Genomic DNA, 20,433 nt, shown 5'->3' with positions numbered 1-20,433 from the left:
TTTTCTGCATTTTACAGAGGGTGTCTGTAGAAGGCCACTCTCTGCAGACCTCAGATTACGCGCCAGAACATAAACAGACAGACACCTGTAAGCAGGTGCTTGTATGTTTTGAGCTTTAAAGACTAGTAGCAGAACCTTTAAATCTATCCTGAATGATACAGGCAGCCAGTGCACTTCCTTCAAAACGGGAGCCCAATTGTATATCTTAAATAAGTTTCCTAGAGGATTCACTGGAGATGAGACAGTGTGAGGAGTCAATCCAACTTAGAAAATAGAATTTCAATAGATTTTGGTACAGTTATGTTCCCTGACTAAAGGTAACAAAAGGGGTCCTGCCCCAGTGACAGCTTCATACCTTCATTTCTGAGAGTGTAGAGAAATTAACTTTATAAAATTATACAATATTTTACAATTTACCACAAGCCCTTGCCAGCAATGTGAGGACAGTTCTGCAGGGTTTGCACTCATTATGGGACAGATAATTTCATTTTCATTACATTATATTTTATTCTATTTCTTAGATTTTCAGGATTAAGTACTTTATGTGCTCCAGGCTGTTGGATGTATTGTTTAATACCTCTGCATAGTGAATTGAGAGGTTCATATTGAACATCCACTGAATCTCTTTCTAACAGTAAGCACTGTAATACATTTAAAACAAACCAAATAATAGCTCTGCTTAGACTGGCTGTAACGATTACAATTTATATAAAAAATCTAATTTGAGACAGTTTATTGGAATTCAAAACTGTGTTGATGCACCCCTCGCTCTCTCCTATGGGCCTTTTATTTATGATCTTCCACAGAAACCACTATCAGTGAACCAAACTACGCTTCTGTGTTCAGCCAGTCCAAAACTCTAGAGATTGTGACTTTGGGTGTTTATTCTGTTATTGGAGAACTTTACATTTACGGCATTTGGCTGACGCTCTTATCCAGAGCGACTTACAATTTGATCATTTTACACAGGCAGGCCAAGGTGGTGTTAGGAGTCTTGCCCAAGGACTCTTATTGGTATAGTGTAGGGTGTTTGCCCAGGTGGGGATTGAACCCCAGTCTACAAGGCAGAGGTGTTAACCACTACACTATCCCAACCACTTTTATTTATCTATGCAGTTCATAATTATAGCTGTGCAGGATCATTTTTATCCTGCAAACTGTTAAAAAATCAACTCAATTTTGATCTTAGAATTAAAGACCATATTGAATATAGAAATACATACTACATATTTGCATTGTATGGACTGGCGACCTGTCCAGCGATCCTGCCTTCTGCCCAATGACAGCTGGGATAGGCTCCAGCGCCCCCCACCCCTCCTCCCCCCACGACCCTGAGGGAGAAGCGGCTTTGAATATGTGGGTGTGTGTGTATGGGTGTGTGTGTGGGTGTGTGTGTATTTGCATTGTAATTAGTGTGCATGCACACATGCATGTTGTGCGCATGGTGTAAACATTGCACAGCAAAAAAAAATAAAAAATACTTTCACTGTCACTGCCTTCAAAGTACTGTAAAATTGAATGGTCAAAGGGTAAAGGCAATGCAAGTTAAAAGAATACAGTACATGCATATATACGGTATTTTAACACTGCGGTTGTGAATTTACAGAAATAGAATGTAAATTTACAAAAAACAAAGATCTTTATGACCTTTATTTTGCAGACATTTGTATTTATTTTCATGCTTATTGCTGTTAATATGGTAAAATACTGTATGGCAGAATAACTAGTTGAACTGGTGAAACTGTTAAATTACAGCAAGCAGCAGTATTTCTAATGAATTAAATCACTGTAATTTCACAGACCATAACTGAGAAAACATACTTTCACTCTTAAATAACAGGTTTTGTTTGACAACCTGGCTGCCAGACTTTCTACAGTGTTTTTACAGATTTTTTAAAAAGTGTAATATTTTCAGGCACTCCCTAATTTGCTGTATCAAAAACATATAATAATCAAGACATGTCATCTCAAATTGAATACTGTGTTTCATTACACCCTTATCACACTGTATGACATCTTTATCCCATTATTAACACTGAAAGATGTAGCCTTTAGTTGTTTTGGAGGGCAGCTCAGAATATGTTTGTGCAAAATTCACTTTACATCAACATCAGGTTCAACCAAGCCACAGTGTGGTGATATTCAGTTACCCAGCTATCAAACAGTAATCTACACTACATGAATAACCATAATAAAAAGACTGTATACACATTCGTTTTAGGATTCTAGTTTATATTTCAGAATTGAGTGCACCATATGATGGTCATCATGATTTTGCATTTGATCATTTTTTAATACATGGAACACTGATGTAAGCGTGTACTTTAATCGAGCGTGATTCAGCACTACCCACATTAAATCAGTCACAGAAAACACACTCACACAGGACCTCTGTGTCCAACAACACTTAATGGAATCAGGGTGGTTTAAATAGAAGCTCATGGATTGTGACGATACTAAAAGGAGCAGGCCATTGTGCTAAAGGATGGATTTTTGTTCGGGCAGAAGCCGTTACAGCAATTTCTAAACAAGCAAGACATTTAGAAACAAGGAACACACAACTGTAGTAAAAACATGATTAGACTTTTTTTCAGGGCAAAATGCAAACATAATGCTTCTCCAACAGGCAATCAACAGTTCAAATAAGATATTGCTATGTATCAGGTCAAACGTTTAAGAAAAATCATTAAACTGGTTAATTAAAAAAAGTGCAAGGACATTACAGTATAAAATACATGCCGCTGAGACAGCAACTCCATTAATTAACTAGAGAAACACACAGGTGGAACAGCCACATATATACGGTATTTCTACTGTAAATATAAAAGGTTTGACCTAGTAGAGACACACCTGTGCTTTCATACTTCAAAACTAAGCCTGTTTGGCTTCCTCTAGTATTTGCTTTGCTCTCTCAGCAAACAGCATTTATAAGAATGCTTTCAGAGTCTTTGGACCTGCCAAGTCGGTATGTTTTAACTTGCTTTTCCCACTGATGCAAGTTTTGTTACTTCACACTTGATTCAGAAGGGTATTAAAAATGATTACCCACAGTATGCACTATATTTTGTAAGTCAACAGATTCATTTTCATTTCTACCGACAAACGGTAAAATATCCATTGCTGTAATGACTCGTGTATTTAATCTGCCTATTAAACTCGTAATGCGAGTTCACTGATCCAATCCTGGTTCTGGTTCTGTTACAATTCAACACTCTCCATTTCTATGTCCTCCAAAGTATTGTCTGATTGGGAAATCATGATGAGTTTTTCTTTCTTTGAGTATTGCCTAATCAAACCACTGGAGCTGCTCTCATCCTGGACAAGCGGAGTTTCTGAAATGTGTCCTCTGGACAAAGCATCAGCAGAACTCCCCTGACTAAATGTTACCACATCTGTGGACTCAAAGGACTCTCCACCAAGACCCTCAAGTTTGGTATAACCCCCACTGCTCAGGCCCTCCAATCGAGGGCAGCTGAGTCGTCTGGATCTCTCGGTGTGCCAGTCTGTGGGGGTGGATGGGCATATTCCCAAGTCGATGGACCTGGAGTAGTCTGAGAGGGCACTGAGGGAAAGGTGAGAGCCTGTGACTTTGGGACCAGGTGAGGCAGGAAGCAGTTGTACCTGTGAGCCCTGAAGAGAGATATGCGGCATCCCCTGCAGGCTACCGCTGCTCTTGTAAACCTCCACCGAGTCCTGGGAAAGGATGGTTCGAGTTTGAACAGTTTCCCCTTTGGCTTTGGTAATGCTCCCAGATGCCGCAAGAGACTCCAGGTGACGGCGAATAGCATTCGCATCCAAACATTCACTTCTTACCTCCCCAGTTTTGTCAGAACCCCTCCTGTTTTCTCCTGCCCTGTGGTTGAGCTTGACCATTGGTAATGTGAAAGCATTGACTGAGGTGGATCTGGTCGCCCATTGTTTGGGCTCTGGCGCCGATTTGGTGGTTCTCTTCTGCTCTTTGTAGATGCTAAACACTGTATCTGGGAAGACATGCCTATCCACAGTTAAGTCTTGAAGTTCATCACAGGATGATCTTCTGGATGGGGAGAGGTTGTCCTGGTCCTGTTTGAAAGAACCTGAAGATGACCAGGAGCCCTTTGCTAGCATAGCAGCACTGTATATGGAGCCTGGTTTACCCTCCACCCCTTTTGATTGCGCATAATTTACAAATCCATTGAGTGATGCATTGTCCTTGGTTCTTAAGCTGTGAATATCAATGACAGTTGAGTAAATGTCCCTAAGGTTGATGATTTTTGTCTTTTTGTCCCTGTTTTCATGCAGCACTGCATTAGCGCAAATAAACAGGAAGATCCCAATGCCCATAATTAAAGGTCCAAATACTTTCAGTTTGTCTGAATGCAAGTGTCTCTTCAAAAACTCAGCAAAGGCACCTAATTTTGGTGAATCCTCAGCTGTAACATTGGAACGATTTGAACTTATTAGGTCTTTATCTAGCTGATGAACAAGCTTACCATTTGTTGTTCTGTTCATTGACTCAGGTCCTCTGCTATTGTCGGTTCTCTCTAATTTCTGTAAGCCCTTAGCTGTCGTTATCCCTGGGTACAATGGACTCTCCTTAGGCCAATATCCCAGCACTGCCAAGGCAATCCCGACAAGAAGCACAAGAATGCCAACTGCAGCGACCAGACCGGAGATGGAGCAAAGCTTTAGTTTGCCCTTTACCACCACCACCTCATTCTTCCTCTTCTTTTTGGCTTTCCTCTTGCGCTTGTTTTCTGCTCGGTTTTTGGCACGGAGGGAGTCTTGGCGTCTGGCTGAGATCCGAAGAAGACCTCCAGTGGCAATCATAATGAGGCCAAAGCTGGTGATCAATTAATCATCCTGAGTTTGACAGAAAGAAAAAGTGGCAATTAGACTGATAGCGGCATTCATTCAAATCCCTAATGCAAACAGACTGATGCATCTACAGTGTATTACAGCAGTTCTCAAGATCTAAGGGTCCATATTATGGAAATGATATGCAAAAGTCCACACAGCCCATATATGGAAAAGCATCATCATTGTGATGTCACAACCATGAACACATTTACATATATGCAGTACTGCACATCTGGTAGATCACCAAAATTGTGCCCATCCGATAAAGTTCTTAAAGCTTTCATCTTTGAACAAGAGGAGGAAACCAAGTTCCACTCTTGGTAGCGTTTTTGTTCATCCTTCATCACTGTTAGAAGACACCTCAACACTATGAGTCTGAAAGGATGTGTAGCTGTCAAGAAGTCCTTACTAAGAAAATGAATTAGATAAAAAAGAAGAGCATTTGCATTAGAACACGTGAACATCTGGACATCTGAGATGTGTAATTGGGAGTTTACTTGGATTATGAGAAGAAAATGCATCCAAATTGTAACACTGAACTTTGGAGGTGAATGCTGAAAAAATGTATATTATATTTAGTTGTTAAGACTTCTGTTTAATTATCTGTTAAATACATGTTTTCTGCTTTTTTCTCCAATGCTGAAAAATTAATAACTTGTTCTTAATGGCAATTTTGAATGGAAACGAAATAACTGACAAGGAGGTCTCTGACTTTTGCACAGTGCTCTACATATATTACTCTTAAAAGCAAAGAAACAACAACACCTGTTTAATTGTAAGGAATCAAGAGCAGTTAGAAAACAGTCATCTAAAAATAAACCGGCTGTTTTTCATACGTGAATGCTCATAAAGGTTATACGTAAACTTCAGGAGGAAATAAATAACAAGCAAAATGTAGATTGTAGCCTTTTTAAATCTTGTGTCGTGCATGAAATCATCATTTCGGGCAATCAGTTTGTAAGTGATATATGAGCAGTGCTTTGTCTTCATACAGCTACAAAATCCACCTTTGAGATACACTCACTAGCCACTTTATTAGGTACACCTAAATTAAATTGCTTGTTAACACAAATAGCTAATCAGCCAATCACATGGCCACAACTCAATACATTTAGGCATGTAGAGGTGGTCAAGACAACTTGCTGAAGTGCAGACCGAGCATCAGAATGGGGAAGAAAGGGGATTTAAGTGACTTTGAACGTGGCGTGGTTGTTGGTGCCAGACGGGCTGGTCTGAGTATCTCAGAAACTGCTGATCTACTCGGATTTTCACACACAACCATCTCTAGGGTTTACCTAATAAAGTGGCCAGTGAGTGTATATAACTAATGACGAAGCAGACTATCTTGTATTCTTTTTTTTTTTTGATGAAAATGTAAATGGAAAAGTGTCTTTGTTTTTGTGAAAGGTGCCATATAAATTGAAATTATTATTATTATTATTATTAAAGTGAGAAGTAGAGGAACCTCAATGGACTCTTCAGGCTTTTGTTCATTTGATGTGAGGTAGCAAGGAGCAACAGTAAGGAGGCGATGCCATTGCACATGTGCATTCGGAGTAGTGACACAATGCATCACGCAGGCCTGGAGAGCACACCTGATGGCCAAATGTGTGTGTCTGCCACCAAGACAGATGTGGCAGCACTCAGAATGCAATAAACAGACACAAACAACTGACGTGCAAAGAGAAACAGGCCTTATAGGTATAAGGATGAAAACAAAGGGCTAAATGTGTGAAACTGTTTGGTATGCAGGCAGGTGTGTCTTGCTTTGGGGGATGGGATTCTTCATCTGCCACTTTATCAGAGGATTCTGAGGAGGGCAGGAGGTTAATGTTTAACAATATCAAGGCATTATTTTAGATGTAGAGTGGAAAAAACAAAGAGGCATAAAGAAAAGAACAGAATACCATGGAGGCTCAGGCAGCCTTTGCTTGCTGCAGGGATAGCATGTCCAAAAGAGAATGCATTTCAGACACGCTCACATATAGGACAAGAACAAAGCTGACAAAATCTAAGCCACCATTTGAAGTCTGAGGCAACACATCTCTAAGGAGGAAATGGGTGGAGAAAAAAGGGCTTTGTAATGTCTCTTTAGGAATATCTTTCTGAAGTCAACAGGTGAAGATCTAAGCTTGACCAAACAGAGAGTGGGTGTTGGAAATAACCAAATTAGCACCAAAGGAAGACTGTTAATGAAGACGTGGCCCAAGGGGCAAGACATTAATTTATTGGTGTGGACTTTATCAACTAACAATTAATGAACATACTTAATATGCAAAGGCAGAACAAGGTTACTGTATCTGACACTCTTTTAAGCTCGAATCAGGAATAATCAAAACAGTGTCACAGCTTAGGGTTTTTTTCTTTGGCGCCTTAAAACATACTCTGTGAGTTTCAGTGCTTCCAGAAAGAACTGTCACTATTTGCATTAAATTTAAAAGTACATATACACAAATCATTATAAAACCATAGAAAGCTTGCCAATTGAGGGTGTTCTGCTGCATCATATAGACAGAAAATCAAAGCAATTAAATTTGTTCATAATCTCTGTTTATCAAAAATGAAATAAAATAAAAACAAGCAAATAAAATGAAATAAAAACCTCAACTCTTTCTGTAGTGCAGGGGTGCCAAATCCTGGTCTTGAAGATCTACCAAACAAAAGAACTCAGACCTAAAACACATGCCTCTAACATTCAGATCCCGCCAGTTTTGTAAATCATTCGCATTTCCATCAAGATATATTCTAGCAACATTACTGAAAAAAATGCACAGTTAGTCCTCCAAACAAAACAAGTGGCAGAAAAACAAAAGACAGTGTTTCTGATGCTGTGTTAAGTCAGGACTGGAGTTTCTGATAACAGATCAATGCACAAAGTGCTCTAGCATGCAAAAAGAAAAGAAAAACACACACAAAAAAACCCACTACAAATTCTACTTTACAACGTCATGGATGTTCTCCACAGCGGTCGATATATTGATGTCCTAGCTGTGCTCTGAATCCTTCCTCTGCTGGTTTGGTAAATCCAGTGCTGCAGCTGCAGTGCTGCTGTATTCTGTTGCAGTTCTGACTGCGGCTTTAAAGGGCCCGAATGCAACTAAGTAATCTACACGCAGAACAGCTTCTCAGATTTAATAAAGCTCTCATGATGGCGTGAACAAGAAATATACATAAGCCAAATTTGACTAAAGAGGCACAAAAATGCCTGATCAAACTAATCTCTGCAATTTTAGTTGAGTGGTTTTGAAAACTCTGAAGTGTGGAACATTAATTCTAAACAAATGAATATAAGCTTAAATGCTTCTTTCCAACACACAGAGGAGAGAAAAATGAGCTTTTCTTAAACGGCATCTGGCCGACAAACAGATGGCAAACAGAAACACCTGGAGCTCCGGCTAATGATAACAGACAGGTTGAATCACACTCCGACTCAGAGGAGCAATTTCATCTCTCTCTCTCTCTGATTTCCTAAACTATTTGAGTAAACAGAACAACAGGGCTTTAAAGTGAGTTACTACATACGTATGAGGTGAGACCTCTAATACATTTTCAGGGGACAAGTTTTCAGCGGTTCTTAGTGAGCATGTTTGGAGGTTTCTGTGATGTATTATTTGCTCAAGATATGAATGTGAGTTACAGCATTTGCAGGTTTACACAAGCTGAGTGACTAGACAATGTATCCGTTTGAATTCAGAGACAATGTAAGCGAAATAACACAATAAAATACATTCAAAATATTCAAATGACATGAAGAGAGCCATTTTCATGTATAATTTAAACTGGAGCCTGACTGGTACATCTGGCAACATCAGCCGATACTGACATACCCAGGGTTTTATCCCTGAAGGCTGGAATCTCTCAACAGGGTGAAACCTCAGGTGGATGTACCACAGCAGAGTGAACCCAATGTGCGTTGCCCTGTTTACCTACATGGCAGTAATACAAGTTGAACTGGAGAACATGAACACAAAACACCATTATGGTTAGAATAAGGGGTGTGCATGAGTAGTTGAGTACTTGGTTAAGGTGCCAGTATTTGAACATTGAAATCAATATTTATGTATCTGTTCCATTTCGTTACAGGAGAATAGAGAACTTGTACAGACTAACAATTCAATAAACATCACTTTTATGTTTGAACAAGACTGTAAAAAGTGACTGTTGCTCATATTTGTATTTATTTTACTTTTTTGCCATTTTAAAATGCAAGTGTCTGAATGTGAGTGTGTTGTCAAGGATTGAAAAGGCATATGTAGTGCTGCTATACTGCTTCCTAGGCTGAGTGCTCCCGCTAATGTTAAGCAAGTCCAGAAACAGTGAAAATGTATTTCTCTGGCAAACTACCATGCTGGAACAAAGTCTAAAAAAAAAGAAAAGACCTTGTTCTCTCCCATTTAGTGTTGTATCAGTTAGCTGTAGTGTTAGTTTGTACAATTCATCTAACATGAAAACTATTGCTTTTCAAATGTAAAATGCGAAAACTTTTTTCCCCCTTTCCCGCGCTGTACCAGATGTTGGAATGCACATCTAACAAAAATATGTTAAATGTATTCAAACCTCATCTTTAGCATTAGTTACCAGGACTGAAAAGTTATAACACAAAATGCTTTTATGAAGACTCTTTGAGTAAAAATAAGAAAAATTATGAGGAAATTATCAAAAAACAAAACCTCTCAAATTTCTGGGTAGACCCACCTCCAATGCTATAGCATATATTATATAAGACTTTATGTTTAAAAAAAGTTATTTTGGAAAAGTGATCTTCATATTTTACAACTCATAGTTCAGCCAGTAAGGCACTGTTTAACTAAAACTACTGAATATTGAAGTCTAAAGATGTTACTAGTAATTAGATTTTTAGGTCCTTGAAATCAGCATCATAACAGGCACAAATATCGATCAGGCCCTAATTTATATAAACAATTATGGATCTTTTTCAATTTCTCTGTGTTACACAAAAAAAAACAGCATAATATTTCTCAACACTTCAGTATGTTTCAGTAGCTAAAAGTTAGTAATTGATTGCAACAATTAAATCTTTATATTGCATTTCAACAGGGAGCTCTGGAGGGAAAACACGTACTGGACTTTCTACAACCAAGGTCCATTAATCCTGAAACAGCAGGGTGACCCACACAGACACTACTGGATTTGCTTCCTTCTGGGAATACAGTGGCCATTTTTCTTAATTTGTGGTGATGAATCTACTGCCACAGTGCAGTGTTCATTAAACATTTGTCCCCACATTGGTGGAAAACTTGGAAAGAAATGGTCCTGCAGATGAAATGTTCATAATATCCTACTGCAGACCAACATGCTACATACTTTTGCTTTCTGTTAGATCCAAATATGGGAATGGGATGGGTATGGGAAACACAGCCCACAATGTCTTTTGTACAGTGCTGCATTTTTAGAGCAGCTGCGGTTTGGATAGTGAGCTGTACGGGGAGTGAGGGAGAGAGAAAGAGAGAGGGGGGGTGAGAGAGAGAGAGAGAGAGAGAGAGAGAGAGAGAGAGAGAGAGAGAGAGAGAGAGAGAGAGAGAGAGAGAGAGAGACTTCTTGGCAACAGCAGACACCCATATCCACCTGAGGTTGATCTCTTGAGCAGTATTGATGGATTGCTTTGTGCTGGAAGAATTATGGCACAGTTTTATCCCTTGCAATTTATCACTCCCATGCTTTACTATTCAGCAATGAACAATATGAAAGGAATCTTTCCTCTACTATGCATCTACTAAGGATGTGCATATTATCAGTTGCAGGCATGTAGAGTTTTGATAGAAATAAGTTCTCCTAGTTTCTCATTCAACCAAACATTGATCTTGATCTTTAAACAGCTTTCAAAACCTTGATGCTTTGCTTCAGGAACTACAGAAATATATTCACTGCTCAGAGTAGCATTATAGTACTTGAGTCTGGTCCAAGACTGTAAATCCGCAGCCTTGGCCTGGTCTCAGCCTTGAAATCATTTGCTCTTGGTCTCATGGTAAGGTGGACTCAGCTGAGTTTGATGCCTCCATCTGAGGTCATTTTTTAACCATTATTATTTTATTGTGTCTTTTTTAATATCATTTTTATAGTTTTTAACATTGTTGAATATCAGTACCATCAAACAGAATAAATCATATTGTCTCTAATAGTTTAAGCAGAATGTGTTTGCTTCTGGTTGAGGAATTAGTTTATTTTTTTCCATGATAACTTAACATGGTAAAAGTCTTTTATCATTGTTTGTGTGCTGATGTTCATTTCTTTCCCCCAAATTCACTCAGAACCTCAGGGCAGTTGAGAATGTTATATTTATTACTTTCATAGTTATATATTAAATAATGTAAGATTTTACAAAATATATTATAAAATATAATATTATTCTTTAATGCATATGATGTATAATGAGTGATAATGAATGTACAATTAATTACAAATGGATTTCAGTTTTCCGCTCTTCTATTTATTTTTATATTCTTAATCTGGTTTTGATCTTGACTCAGACTTGACTACTACAACATCCTTCTTTTGATTTGGACTTGTAGGATGTGTCTAGGTCTCGATCTTGACTCTTGGTCTCGATCTTGACTCTTGAGCTAAACGCTGCTTCTCCATGTTTTGTCTTGCCTCTTGACTAAAATGGACCTGACTACATCACCATCTCATAGTCAAGGCAACATGCATTACATGACTAAAGGTTTGTATCCAAACATTTCTTTGAGGTTCCTTTGAGTTGTGAGTTTGTCCTCCTTGGCCACAGTAACAGCTGCTACTCTTCTGGGAACACATTACACAAGATGTGGGAACACTGCTGTGTTGCTTTGAATACGTTCAGCCAAAAGTGCTTTAGTGGTCAGGTTTTACTCAGGGAAACTGTGTTAACTGTTCATATGTGTAATAATAATAATTGTGTGTGCAATAACTCAGAGGGACAATAATTTAAATAATTTAAATAATCTGAACTGCTTTATACTAGATGTATCATATTTACTATCACAGTCACCGCCACTTTACTATATTCATAAGTACTTAAATCTCATGTACATACTGCAAATTTCTCTTTATCTTTGTTTTAAATTGTTAAAGTGTTTATTCTTTTACATTAATGGTTGCAACTGTAACAACTCTGGGATCAATAAAGGATTCTGATTCTGATTTCATACACTGCGGTTACTCAAAGTGCTTTACAAATTAGAAAATGCAAAGATAATTCAAAGTTAGATTTAAAATGATGTAGAATAGAAATTAAAAACATGATTAAAACATTATTATAAACAATAGATTTAAAATAGAAGAAATTAAACATCAAATTAAAAAGCCACTAAAAAACTGAACTATATAATAATAAAGTGCTGTTACAGGAGAAAAGTGCTGTTAAGCTGAAAGCTCAAATAGGAATGCGTTTTAAACTCATTTTCAGCCCAGATCTAAAAGTGTCTAGAGCTGGGGCTCTTCTAATGCTCTGTCAACTGGTTCCATTTAAGAGCAGCATAGTAGCTTAACGCTGCTTCTCCATGTTTTGTCTTAGATTAGGCAGGACTAACTGACCGCTTCCTATAGAGATCTGAGAGTTCTGCTCGGCTCATATCGCTACAGCATATCCGATAAATACGCTGGTCCTATACCATTAAACAAGACCAGCAACAGTACTTAAAGTCTCTTCTGCAGCCACTGGTAGCCAGTGTAAGGATTTAGTAATGACGGTGATGTGGTCCCTTCTTTTACTGCTAGTGAGACTCTGCAGCTACATTTTGAATCAACTGAAGGAGTCTGATGATCTTTCTTTAGAAGTACAGACAACAGATTACAGTTATTACATCATGCTAGAAATAAAAGCATAGATTAGTTTCTCCAGGTCTGGTTTAGTCAGAAAATCTCTAATCTTATTGATGTTTTTAAGGAGATAAAATGCTGATTTAATAACTGCTTTGACACGACTGCTAAAACTGAGATTAGCACACCGAATTTACGGTTCTTGAATCCAGATAGACAGCAAGTCTGTGCCTTTTATTGCTATACTGCACTAAATTTCTGGTGTATTTTCACATTGAAATAGAGCTTTAAATGTTTTTACACTGACTGATTTTTAAATCTTTTTTTAAAGCTTTACTCTTTTCTTCTTAGACGTTTTTACGTTACCTTACATCAGAGATCTCTGACTTTTTTCTATCATAACAGTTAATAATTTTTACACCTTTTACACATTTTGTAATGACTCTCAGTAATGGCTTGATTTAAAAAAAATAATTCACACATACAAGACAGAGGATCAAAAACGATCTTTTTGATGATTGAACTGGTTCATAAGAGGTACAAATGTATACTTAAGGTAAGTTAAACTGACATAACCAAATAAAAAAAGCAGATTCCAGCCAGATAAAAGGCCAAATGGTTGTCATAACAACTGCTATTTCAACACTTAACACTAAACTACCTTGTTCACATATGATGTGCTTGGCCAGAATATACAAAAAGTCCATTTAGTTACATTCTTGTATATTTACAACAATCGGTTCCAATAGCCTTAGGCCTCACTGGCTAACATGCTAATCTATCATGGACATTTTAAAATAAGCTCACTGACTGAAATTTCAAAAATAAACACATACATCGTCAAATAGTATTTATTACCCAGAGTATACAAGATATTCAAACTATGCTACGTGAAGCTGGAGGAAATTCCACCAAAAACAAACTTTTATCAGTTGTGGAGTGTCTTAGTTGCTTTCCCTGTATGTTAAAAAATATATATAGTGCACAGACAAACTGCTGCAGAGAGCGATGCCATAGAGACAGAGGGTGGACCGCGCAGGATAAACTTCCATTAGTAAAATGGGCTATAGGCTGGATTTTGGGTACGCTCAACACAAGGTGTGATATGTTGTTTCATGCACACACTTCAACGACACAAATGACTATTTTCACTCCCAGATCGGGGTTCTGATGTGTTCTGCCCAAATGTTCAACTGTTCATACTCTTATAGCCCATGCTTGGTGTTGGGCATGATGACCTTTGATTGATGTGTGGCTGCTAGAGTGTCTCACTCTACTGGCAACACTTTTCTATGGAGATTATACAAACTATGAGTGGAACTGAACGCTTCTTTCAGCAATGTGTGAGCACTAAAGTAGCTTAGTCCATTAATTAGAAGTTGTATCTGGATACTTCTATACATATTGTGTATATATTCATTTCTGGCAGGGCCATTATTGTATTATAATTACTTGATGATCACAGAAGTTGTCATGTTATTGTAAATCTCCCAGCCCTTATTTTATTACACTGCTTTCGAAAGGAAGCCACCACTGTTCCTCTCTCATCACATAACATGTCAGTCTACTGTCAGTGAATATCTCGGACGCTGCAGATGAGTGAATGATCGTGCTGAGAGCCAAAGTTCAAAGGTTTGTCTAGATCCTCCCCGGATCAAAGCAAATAGCAGAGAACCAGTGTAAACAAGGAAATGAGATGTGTGATCATGAAAGGCGTCAGAGGGACATGACACACAAATTGACGTTTCACAGATGCAGCTGATGGCAGGGATTTATAGGTCAGTGAATGACCTGTACACAGTGTGAATGCATATCTGAAGATAAGGATGAGTACACAAGAGAGCAGCAAGGGCAATCTAATGATGTGGCATCCCAAATGGAAGAGATGAGATAAATATGATAGACCAGAACAGAGTGGTGGGGAAAAGAGCTGCCAATTATGTTATGCTGCCACTGATATTACACCCCGAATTGGCTGAAGCAATCACAGTCCACCAAATCGATTATGGCTCATTGAAAGCACTCCCAAGTGGCACATTAAAGGTAATGGAAGCAAACATGAGAGAGGCTGAGATTCGATATCACTCACAAAAGCCATTGCACACAAAACAAATAACATTTGATATCAGCACCATACATCTGTGCTGACTGTTATTACATGATCAAACAGAAATGACATGCCTAGAAAAAGCCAGCATTCATCTAAAGTGCATTGTGTTGGAACACCTACACCTTTGCGGGTGACAGGAGCCGTTTTCGAGGCATCACATCATCTCACCATAGAAAACATTTATTTACTTCACTAACAATCTTCTTGTTTGGCAGAAAGAAATAAAATAGAAAACACTCCACTAAGTAATTCACCTCCAATGACAACACAACTATGCATGGCTGAGTGATGAGCTTATATGAAGTTTAATGAGCAGTGAAATGTGCCCAGGTGAAGAACATTGTCATTAAACTAATAATTACCCTGACCGTACCAGTTCTAAAGACTGTTTCTACACACTCAGCACCCATGAGAAGGCTGCAGCAGCAAGCTAACGTTCAATAGTGACTCACTCAGCTGATAGAATTGATGGGATTATGATATAGACACTCTTTAATACAGTATGCTATCAGCTATAAATAAGAGCAATATCTTTACCTGAAAATATACCGCATTTATATTACAGCCTGAACATTTACTGACGATTAAACCAGGCAACTAAGCTGTCAAAGTAGATAGTAAAGCAGTCATTTCTTTCTACCAAAGGCTTTGAATCAATTATGATGGGCTGTATCACTCTACCGGATATCAATAATGGTTGAATAGTCTGTTTCAATGATTCCTGGAAATGTAAACCAATGAGAGTTCCCATTTTAAAGATCATGGTCGTACCTACAGGCAGAGGGATACCTTTAACTAAAGACACCTCAAATCATTCCAGAAGGCAAAATCTATCCTGAAATCCTGAAAAACTCCTGTTCACAGAAGGACGTCACAGCAGTCAAAAGGTAAAGCACAGGCCAATAGGAAACACATTCAAAAAATGAATGCAGGAAATTAATTTAATGAGAAAAACAAAAAAAGATCATATGATGCATCCTGGCTAGAGAGAAAAATATATACAAAACTTCTAATAATATATGGAAAAAAAGTTCTCTTTTCCTTTAAAACTATAAATGCACTATAAACGCTCAGAACTGATATTTGGCACATCCATCATCAGAGGTATGACATAGAAAAGATTCCTCTTATATTTTTCTTTTGCTGGATATTGAAGCATGCAGGCGATAAATTGCGAGGGATAAAACTGTACCATAATTCTTCAAGCACACAGCAATCCATCAGTACTGCTCAAGAGATCAACTTTGAACCCACAAAAAAATAACTTAGTTTGCCATTTGGATGTTCCAATTACCCACCATGGTTTATGGTCAGGCACAGGAAAGGACATGCATTAATAGCTGAATTTCTTTCTTTCCATGTATCAATCACTACAGAGCAGTTAACTAGAACAAATATCATAATGTGTGATAACACTAGCATTGTCAACACTATAAAGCAAGACGGACACACAACAGATGGCGTATTGTATGTCTAAAAGCCTGCAGGCACCTTCTTATTCAGCATTTCTGCTGACATCACAGGTACTGATGGTGACTTTTCCCCTGATTACTGCAGCAACTGCTCTTGTGGCGTCTTTCCACTCGATGTTGGAACACTGCAGTGAGGATTTGACTGTATTCAGCCACAAGAGCATTAGCGAAGTCAAGAACTTATGTTGTTTAGTCCTGGATCCTGGACACCTCATCATAAAGATATGCCTAACACTGATCCACTGCTCTGCAGCCCAATGCTGCGGGGCTTTAGATTCCTCTAATTGATGCTTGCCATTGAGCATGGCTCATATGCAGCTTCTCCAGGGTGTTCTATTAGCAATTACATGTGTAATTGGTGGATCTTAAAGTAGCTGAATTCACTAAAAGAAGGAGTGTCTGGAAACTTCTGGACATACAGAGCCAGACGTACAGTTGTATGTGACCATAATGCACATGCATGTGTCCCATAAACTGTATGTTTAGGCTCGTGAACCAGTTTCTAACATAACGTGCGGACTGAATGCACCTAAAACGGTCACAAAGAGCTTAGTATATTGGGTCTGCAGTGGACATTTCCCAATGGTTTAGCAAAACAGTTCATAATATTTCTTCAGATGCACCTAAAGCAGCTTTCAGAGCAGTTTTATATACCTAATTTCACGCTCCCTTACACCCTCAGTGTTGGTTATCTATTGTTGCCTAGGTCCTTCTCTCTATATCTATTTTCTTGCCCCTGGCACTCTTGGATTTCTCTCAGCCCTTCTGACCCATACAGAGCTTTAGGCACGCCTGCCTGAAGTGGCCTAGTGGCAAATCCCAAAGCCACAATGTGTGGCTTATGGACTATGTCATGTCCTGCATTACAGTACTGTCCAGAGCAGCTACATGTTTGAATCCTACCCAACTGCATAGCATTACTACTGCAGCATCACTGTTGACCCTGCACGCTGGGGACAGTCTGCTGTACAGAAACTCACAGAGTACAGTAACTCATTAGATACGCACACTGCAAAAAAATATTGAAACCACAAGAATGAATTTTTGGTGCAGTTCCCTTGCGGCATATGCGTGGCATCTCAGAATGACGTCCGCAAAATTAAACCGTTTGGAAAACAAAAAGCGAAACCTAATGCTAGATTATCACTTTTGAGTCTAATTTTCAGAAGCCCGGGTCTTATTGTTTGCGCTGTATGGGTGGTGCGGTGATTTCGCTGCTGAAAGCTATTCATACCGCTCCTGCTGAAATGGCACAGTTACAGCTTCCCCAAGCCAGCTGTGTTTTGCCTCGTGCTGCTTCTTTCTACAAACAATGTAAAGTATGTGAAGGTCTGATTGCTGCCTTGGTTTCAGATCCTATAGCATAAATTATAGCACTGATTCTGACAGATGTGATCCTTCCATCCCTGAATCGACTTTCAATTGCTTGACAAATACCATTAGCGTGTTCAACAATACAAAAGCGCATGTGCTGATGGTGCTCAAGAAAATAACCACGTTCCTGCTGGTATGGACTAAGAGGACAGAAACAATGAAACACATACTTAAAATCACTTAACAAACTGATAACTGATAAAACCCATGATTGAAATGTAAGGGTGTGCACAGAAATAATATTTTATCATGGTAAATTATATTCATATTGTGAATCCTGTCAATACTTAAAGCCACAGACCTCGTTTCATTACAGAGGGAGCAGAAATAGCCCTGTTTAATTTGATTTAGTGCAGAATGTGAAACACCAGATACAAATTACTGCAGTTTTTATTGTCTTTTCAACACTTCACTACTGGGGCTTTTCATCTGTTCCAACTTACCAAAAAGCCACAGAAAAACTAAAGATCATGAGGCATATTGTGTGTTGAGAAAACGTCTTGAAGTATAGTGACATGACATTTTTGCAATATTGCCCCCCTGCAATTGGGAGAAGATAAAAACAGCCTTCAAGACAAAGTCAAGCCAGTGTGGTCAGAAATGTGGATGTGTTTTGCTGCTTCTCCTGGCAGCGATGGCACCACATCTTCCCTCTGTGTCTCCTCTGCTGCTATAACTAGTACAACACAGAGGTGCCAGTGCTGGTGCTGCGCTGCTGAACAGACAAAATACAGTCCAGTGTGCCTCAGTTAGACAGACCCTGCTCTCTCTCACACACAAACCCCACGAAATGAACGAAGCTGCCGCTGTTTTATGCATTATACAACAGCCTGTTATTCTTAGCCTAAACCACCCACTGCACGAGCAGCTTCTAATTTAAAGCTGTACATAAGACAGCAGGAACTGTGTGGTGTCTGACGACAGCGCTGCCTCACAAACTGTCTCAGCCATGAGAGCCAACTGCTGGACTGGTACCGCACGCTTGAGCCACGCCGCTGACCGTATGTGATGATTTCTGAGCCTGAAGCCGCTGAGGCGGTCCGGAACCTCCCCACCGGAGGCAGGAAGGCGCTCTAACTGTCCAACTCCGGCGGAGGGAAAAAATGACGAGGCCTGAAATGTTAATAAAATACAGATTCACCTGCGTCGTGACCTGTGGTAGCTGTACAGCCTCCCTCCACAAAGCCTCGGGGAGCAGAAGAGGCAGAGGCGAAACAAGAGAGAGGGAGGAAAATGTGGAGACCCCGCACTATCACTACTCTGTGAGACCCTCAGTGCCGTTTAACACTCCTGCGAAGTAATCATACTCACCGCCAGAGAAACGGACATCAATTTCCCGTTTTCAGGCGACAATCACAAAAAGTTTCTCTCCTCCGTGGAGACCGCGCCGGTCCATTTAATCCACCGCCGAGTGGAAACACGGGGCTGCAGCCTCGCCGGACCCATTCCTGCCGCCGCTCGGGCAAAATATAATACAATAAGACATTAAACTGAAGTAAAACGAGGAGCTGGACCCTGAGCGGAGCAGCAGAGCTCTCCTGTCTGTCTGTCTGTCTGCCTGCCTGCCTGCCTGCGTGCGTCTGTCTGTCTGTCTGTCTGCCTGCCTGTCTGTGTGCTTGTGTGTGTGTCCGCTCCGCCGCTGCAGCCTCGAGTTCTGCACACAGAGTTGGAGCGACTGGAAGGCGCGCGATGGGTGTGTGCGCGCGCGCGGGCGTGTTCCCGTATTTCACTCTTCGTGAGGACCTGCATGTCCTCTGTGTTAACTTTCGGCCGTTATAGTGAAATCTTTCAACACGAAAGCAGCTACTGTCAGCCAAAAACAGAAAAAAGATGCTTTGGTAAATTATGGTAAAGGAAACCCCTACCCATTTTCTAAAGTTCTGCGCAGTTGTGGTGTTAAGATTTAAACAAAGTCATTTAGAGTGGTGTGGTGTGAAATGCTATGTTCGGGAGAAAACACTCAAAAGACACGTGTACGTTGCTCTGGATGGTGTGACACCACTCTAAAGAAACATGTTTCTCTACAATAAACCACCTCACATCACAATACTCCTAAGCACTTTATTTACATCTGAAGGGTTTAATTACAGTCATAAAACTTTACCATTAGGATAGGATTAGGTATAAACATCCGGATTTAGCCACAGTAACACAAGGCGCTGATGGAAAGACCTCATAATGACAGGAATACAAAACCGACTGTGTGTGAGAGAGCGTGTGTGTGTGTGTGTGTGAGAGAGAGAGCGAGAGAGAGAGTGAGAGAGAGAGAGAGAGCGAGAGAGAGAGGGGGAGAGGGTGAGAGAGAAAGAGAAAGAGAGAGCGAGAGAGAGGGAGATGGGGAGAGAGAGTGAGAGTGAGAGAGAGAGAGAGAGAGAGAGAGAGAGAGAGAGAGAGAGAGAGCGAGAGAGAGAGGGGGAGAGGGTGAGAGAGAAAGAGAAAGAGAGAGAGCGAGAGAGAGAGAGTGAGAGTGAGAGAGTGAGAGAGAGAGAGAGAGAGAGAGAGAGAGAGAGACAGAGAGAGAGTATAGTGTATACTGCTGATGTTTCCGCTGATTCGTTCGGTGTTGTTGCTATGATACCGCGGAACGTGGCTGAAACTGCTGCAGGATTTGAATAACGGCCTCCTGAAGCGTTCCGCTCGGCCAATGGCCAAACGCGCGCGCCCAACCCGGACCACTCAGGGCCGATGGGCGGGGCCTGTGTCGAACGGACTCTGCGATGAAGAGAAACGAAACGAGCTAAAACGGCGAAGAAAGTCTGTGAGACAGTCCGTCATCTTGCGTTAACGGAACACGCTCACCTCAGAGAGAGATAGAGAGAGAGAGAGAGAGAGAGAGACCTGCTCCTGCCTGTGCGGATTCACCACAAGCGAGCGTCGTGC

The 20,433-nt window shown here is 40.0% G+C and overlaps 1 protein-coding gene across 1 annotated transcript; it reads right to left on the bottom strand.

Moving 5' to 3' along the window:
• Nucleotides 1-2,215: 2,215 nt before the first annotated feature.
• tmem200ca (transmembrane protein 200C, genome duplicate a) lies at nucleotides 2,216-19,203 on the bottom strand. The gene is made up of 2 exons (XM_017706798.2): nucleotides 18,865-19,203; nucleotides 2,216-4,842 (listed from the first exon to the last, which is right to left on the bottom strand). The coding sequence occupies exon 2, from the start codon at nucleotides 4,807-4,809 to the stop codon at nucleotides 3,199-3,201; it is 1,611 nt and encodes a 536-aa protein (XP_017562287.1). The 5' UTR covers nucleotides 4,810-4,842; nucleotides 18,865-19,203; the 3' UTR covers nucleotides 2,216-3,198.
• Between the last annotated feature and the right edge of the window lie 1,230 nt (nucleotides 19,204-20,433).

Source organism: Pygocentrus nattereri, chromosome 3 (genome assembly GCF_015220715.1).
Source record: "Pygocentrus nattereri isolate fPygNat1 chromosome 3, fPygNat1.pri, whole genome shotgun sequence".
In the NCBI taxonomy this organism is placed as follows: domain Eukaryota; kingdom Metazoa; phylum Chordata; class Actinopteri; order Characiformes; family Serrasalmidae; genus Pygocentrus; species Pygocentrus nattereri.
Note: the sequence above shows the minus strand (reverse complement) of the source record. Positions and strands in the feature narration are given on the sequence as shown.

Excerpts from the sequence above, each read along its gene's own strand:
- tmem200ca (XM_017706798.2), bottom strand. The coding sequence starts at position 4,809 with ATGATTGCCACTGGAGGTCTTCTTCGGATCTCAGCCAGACGCCAAGAC.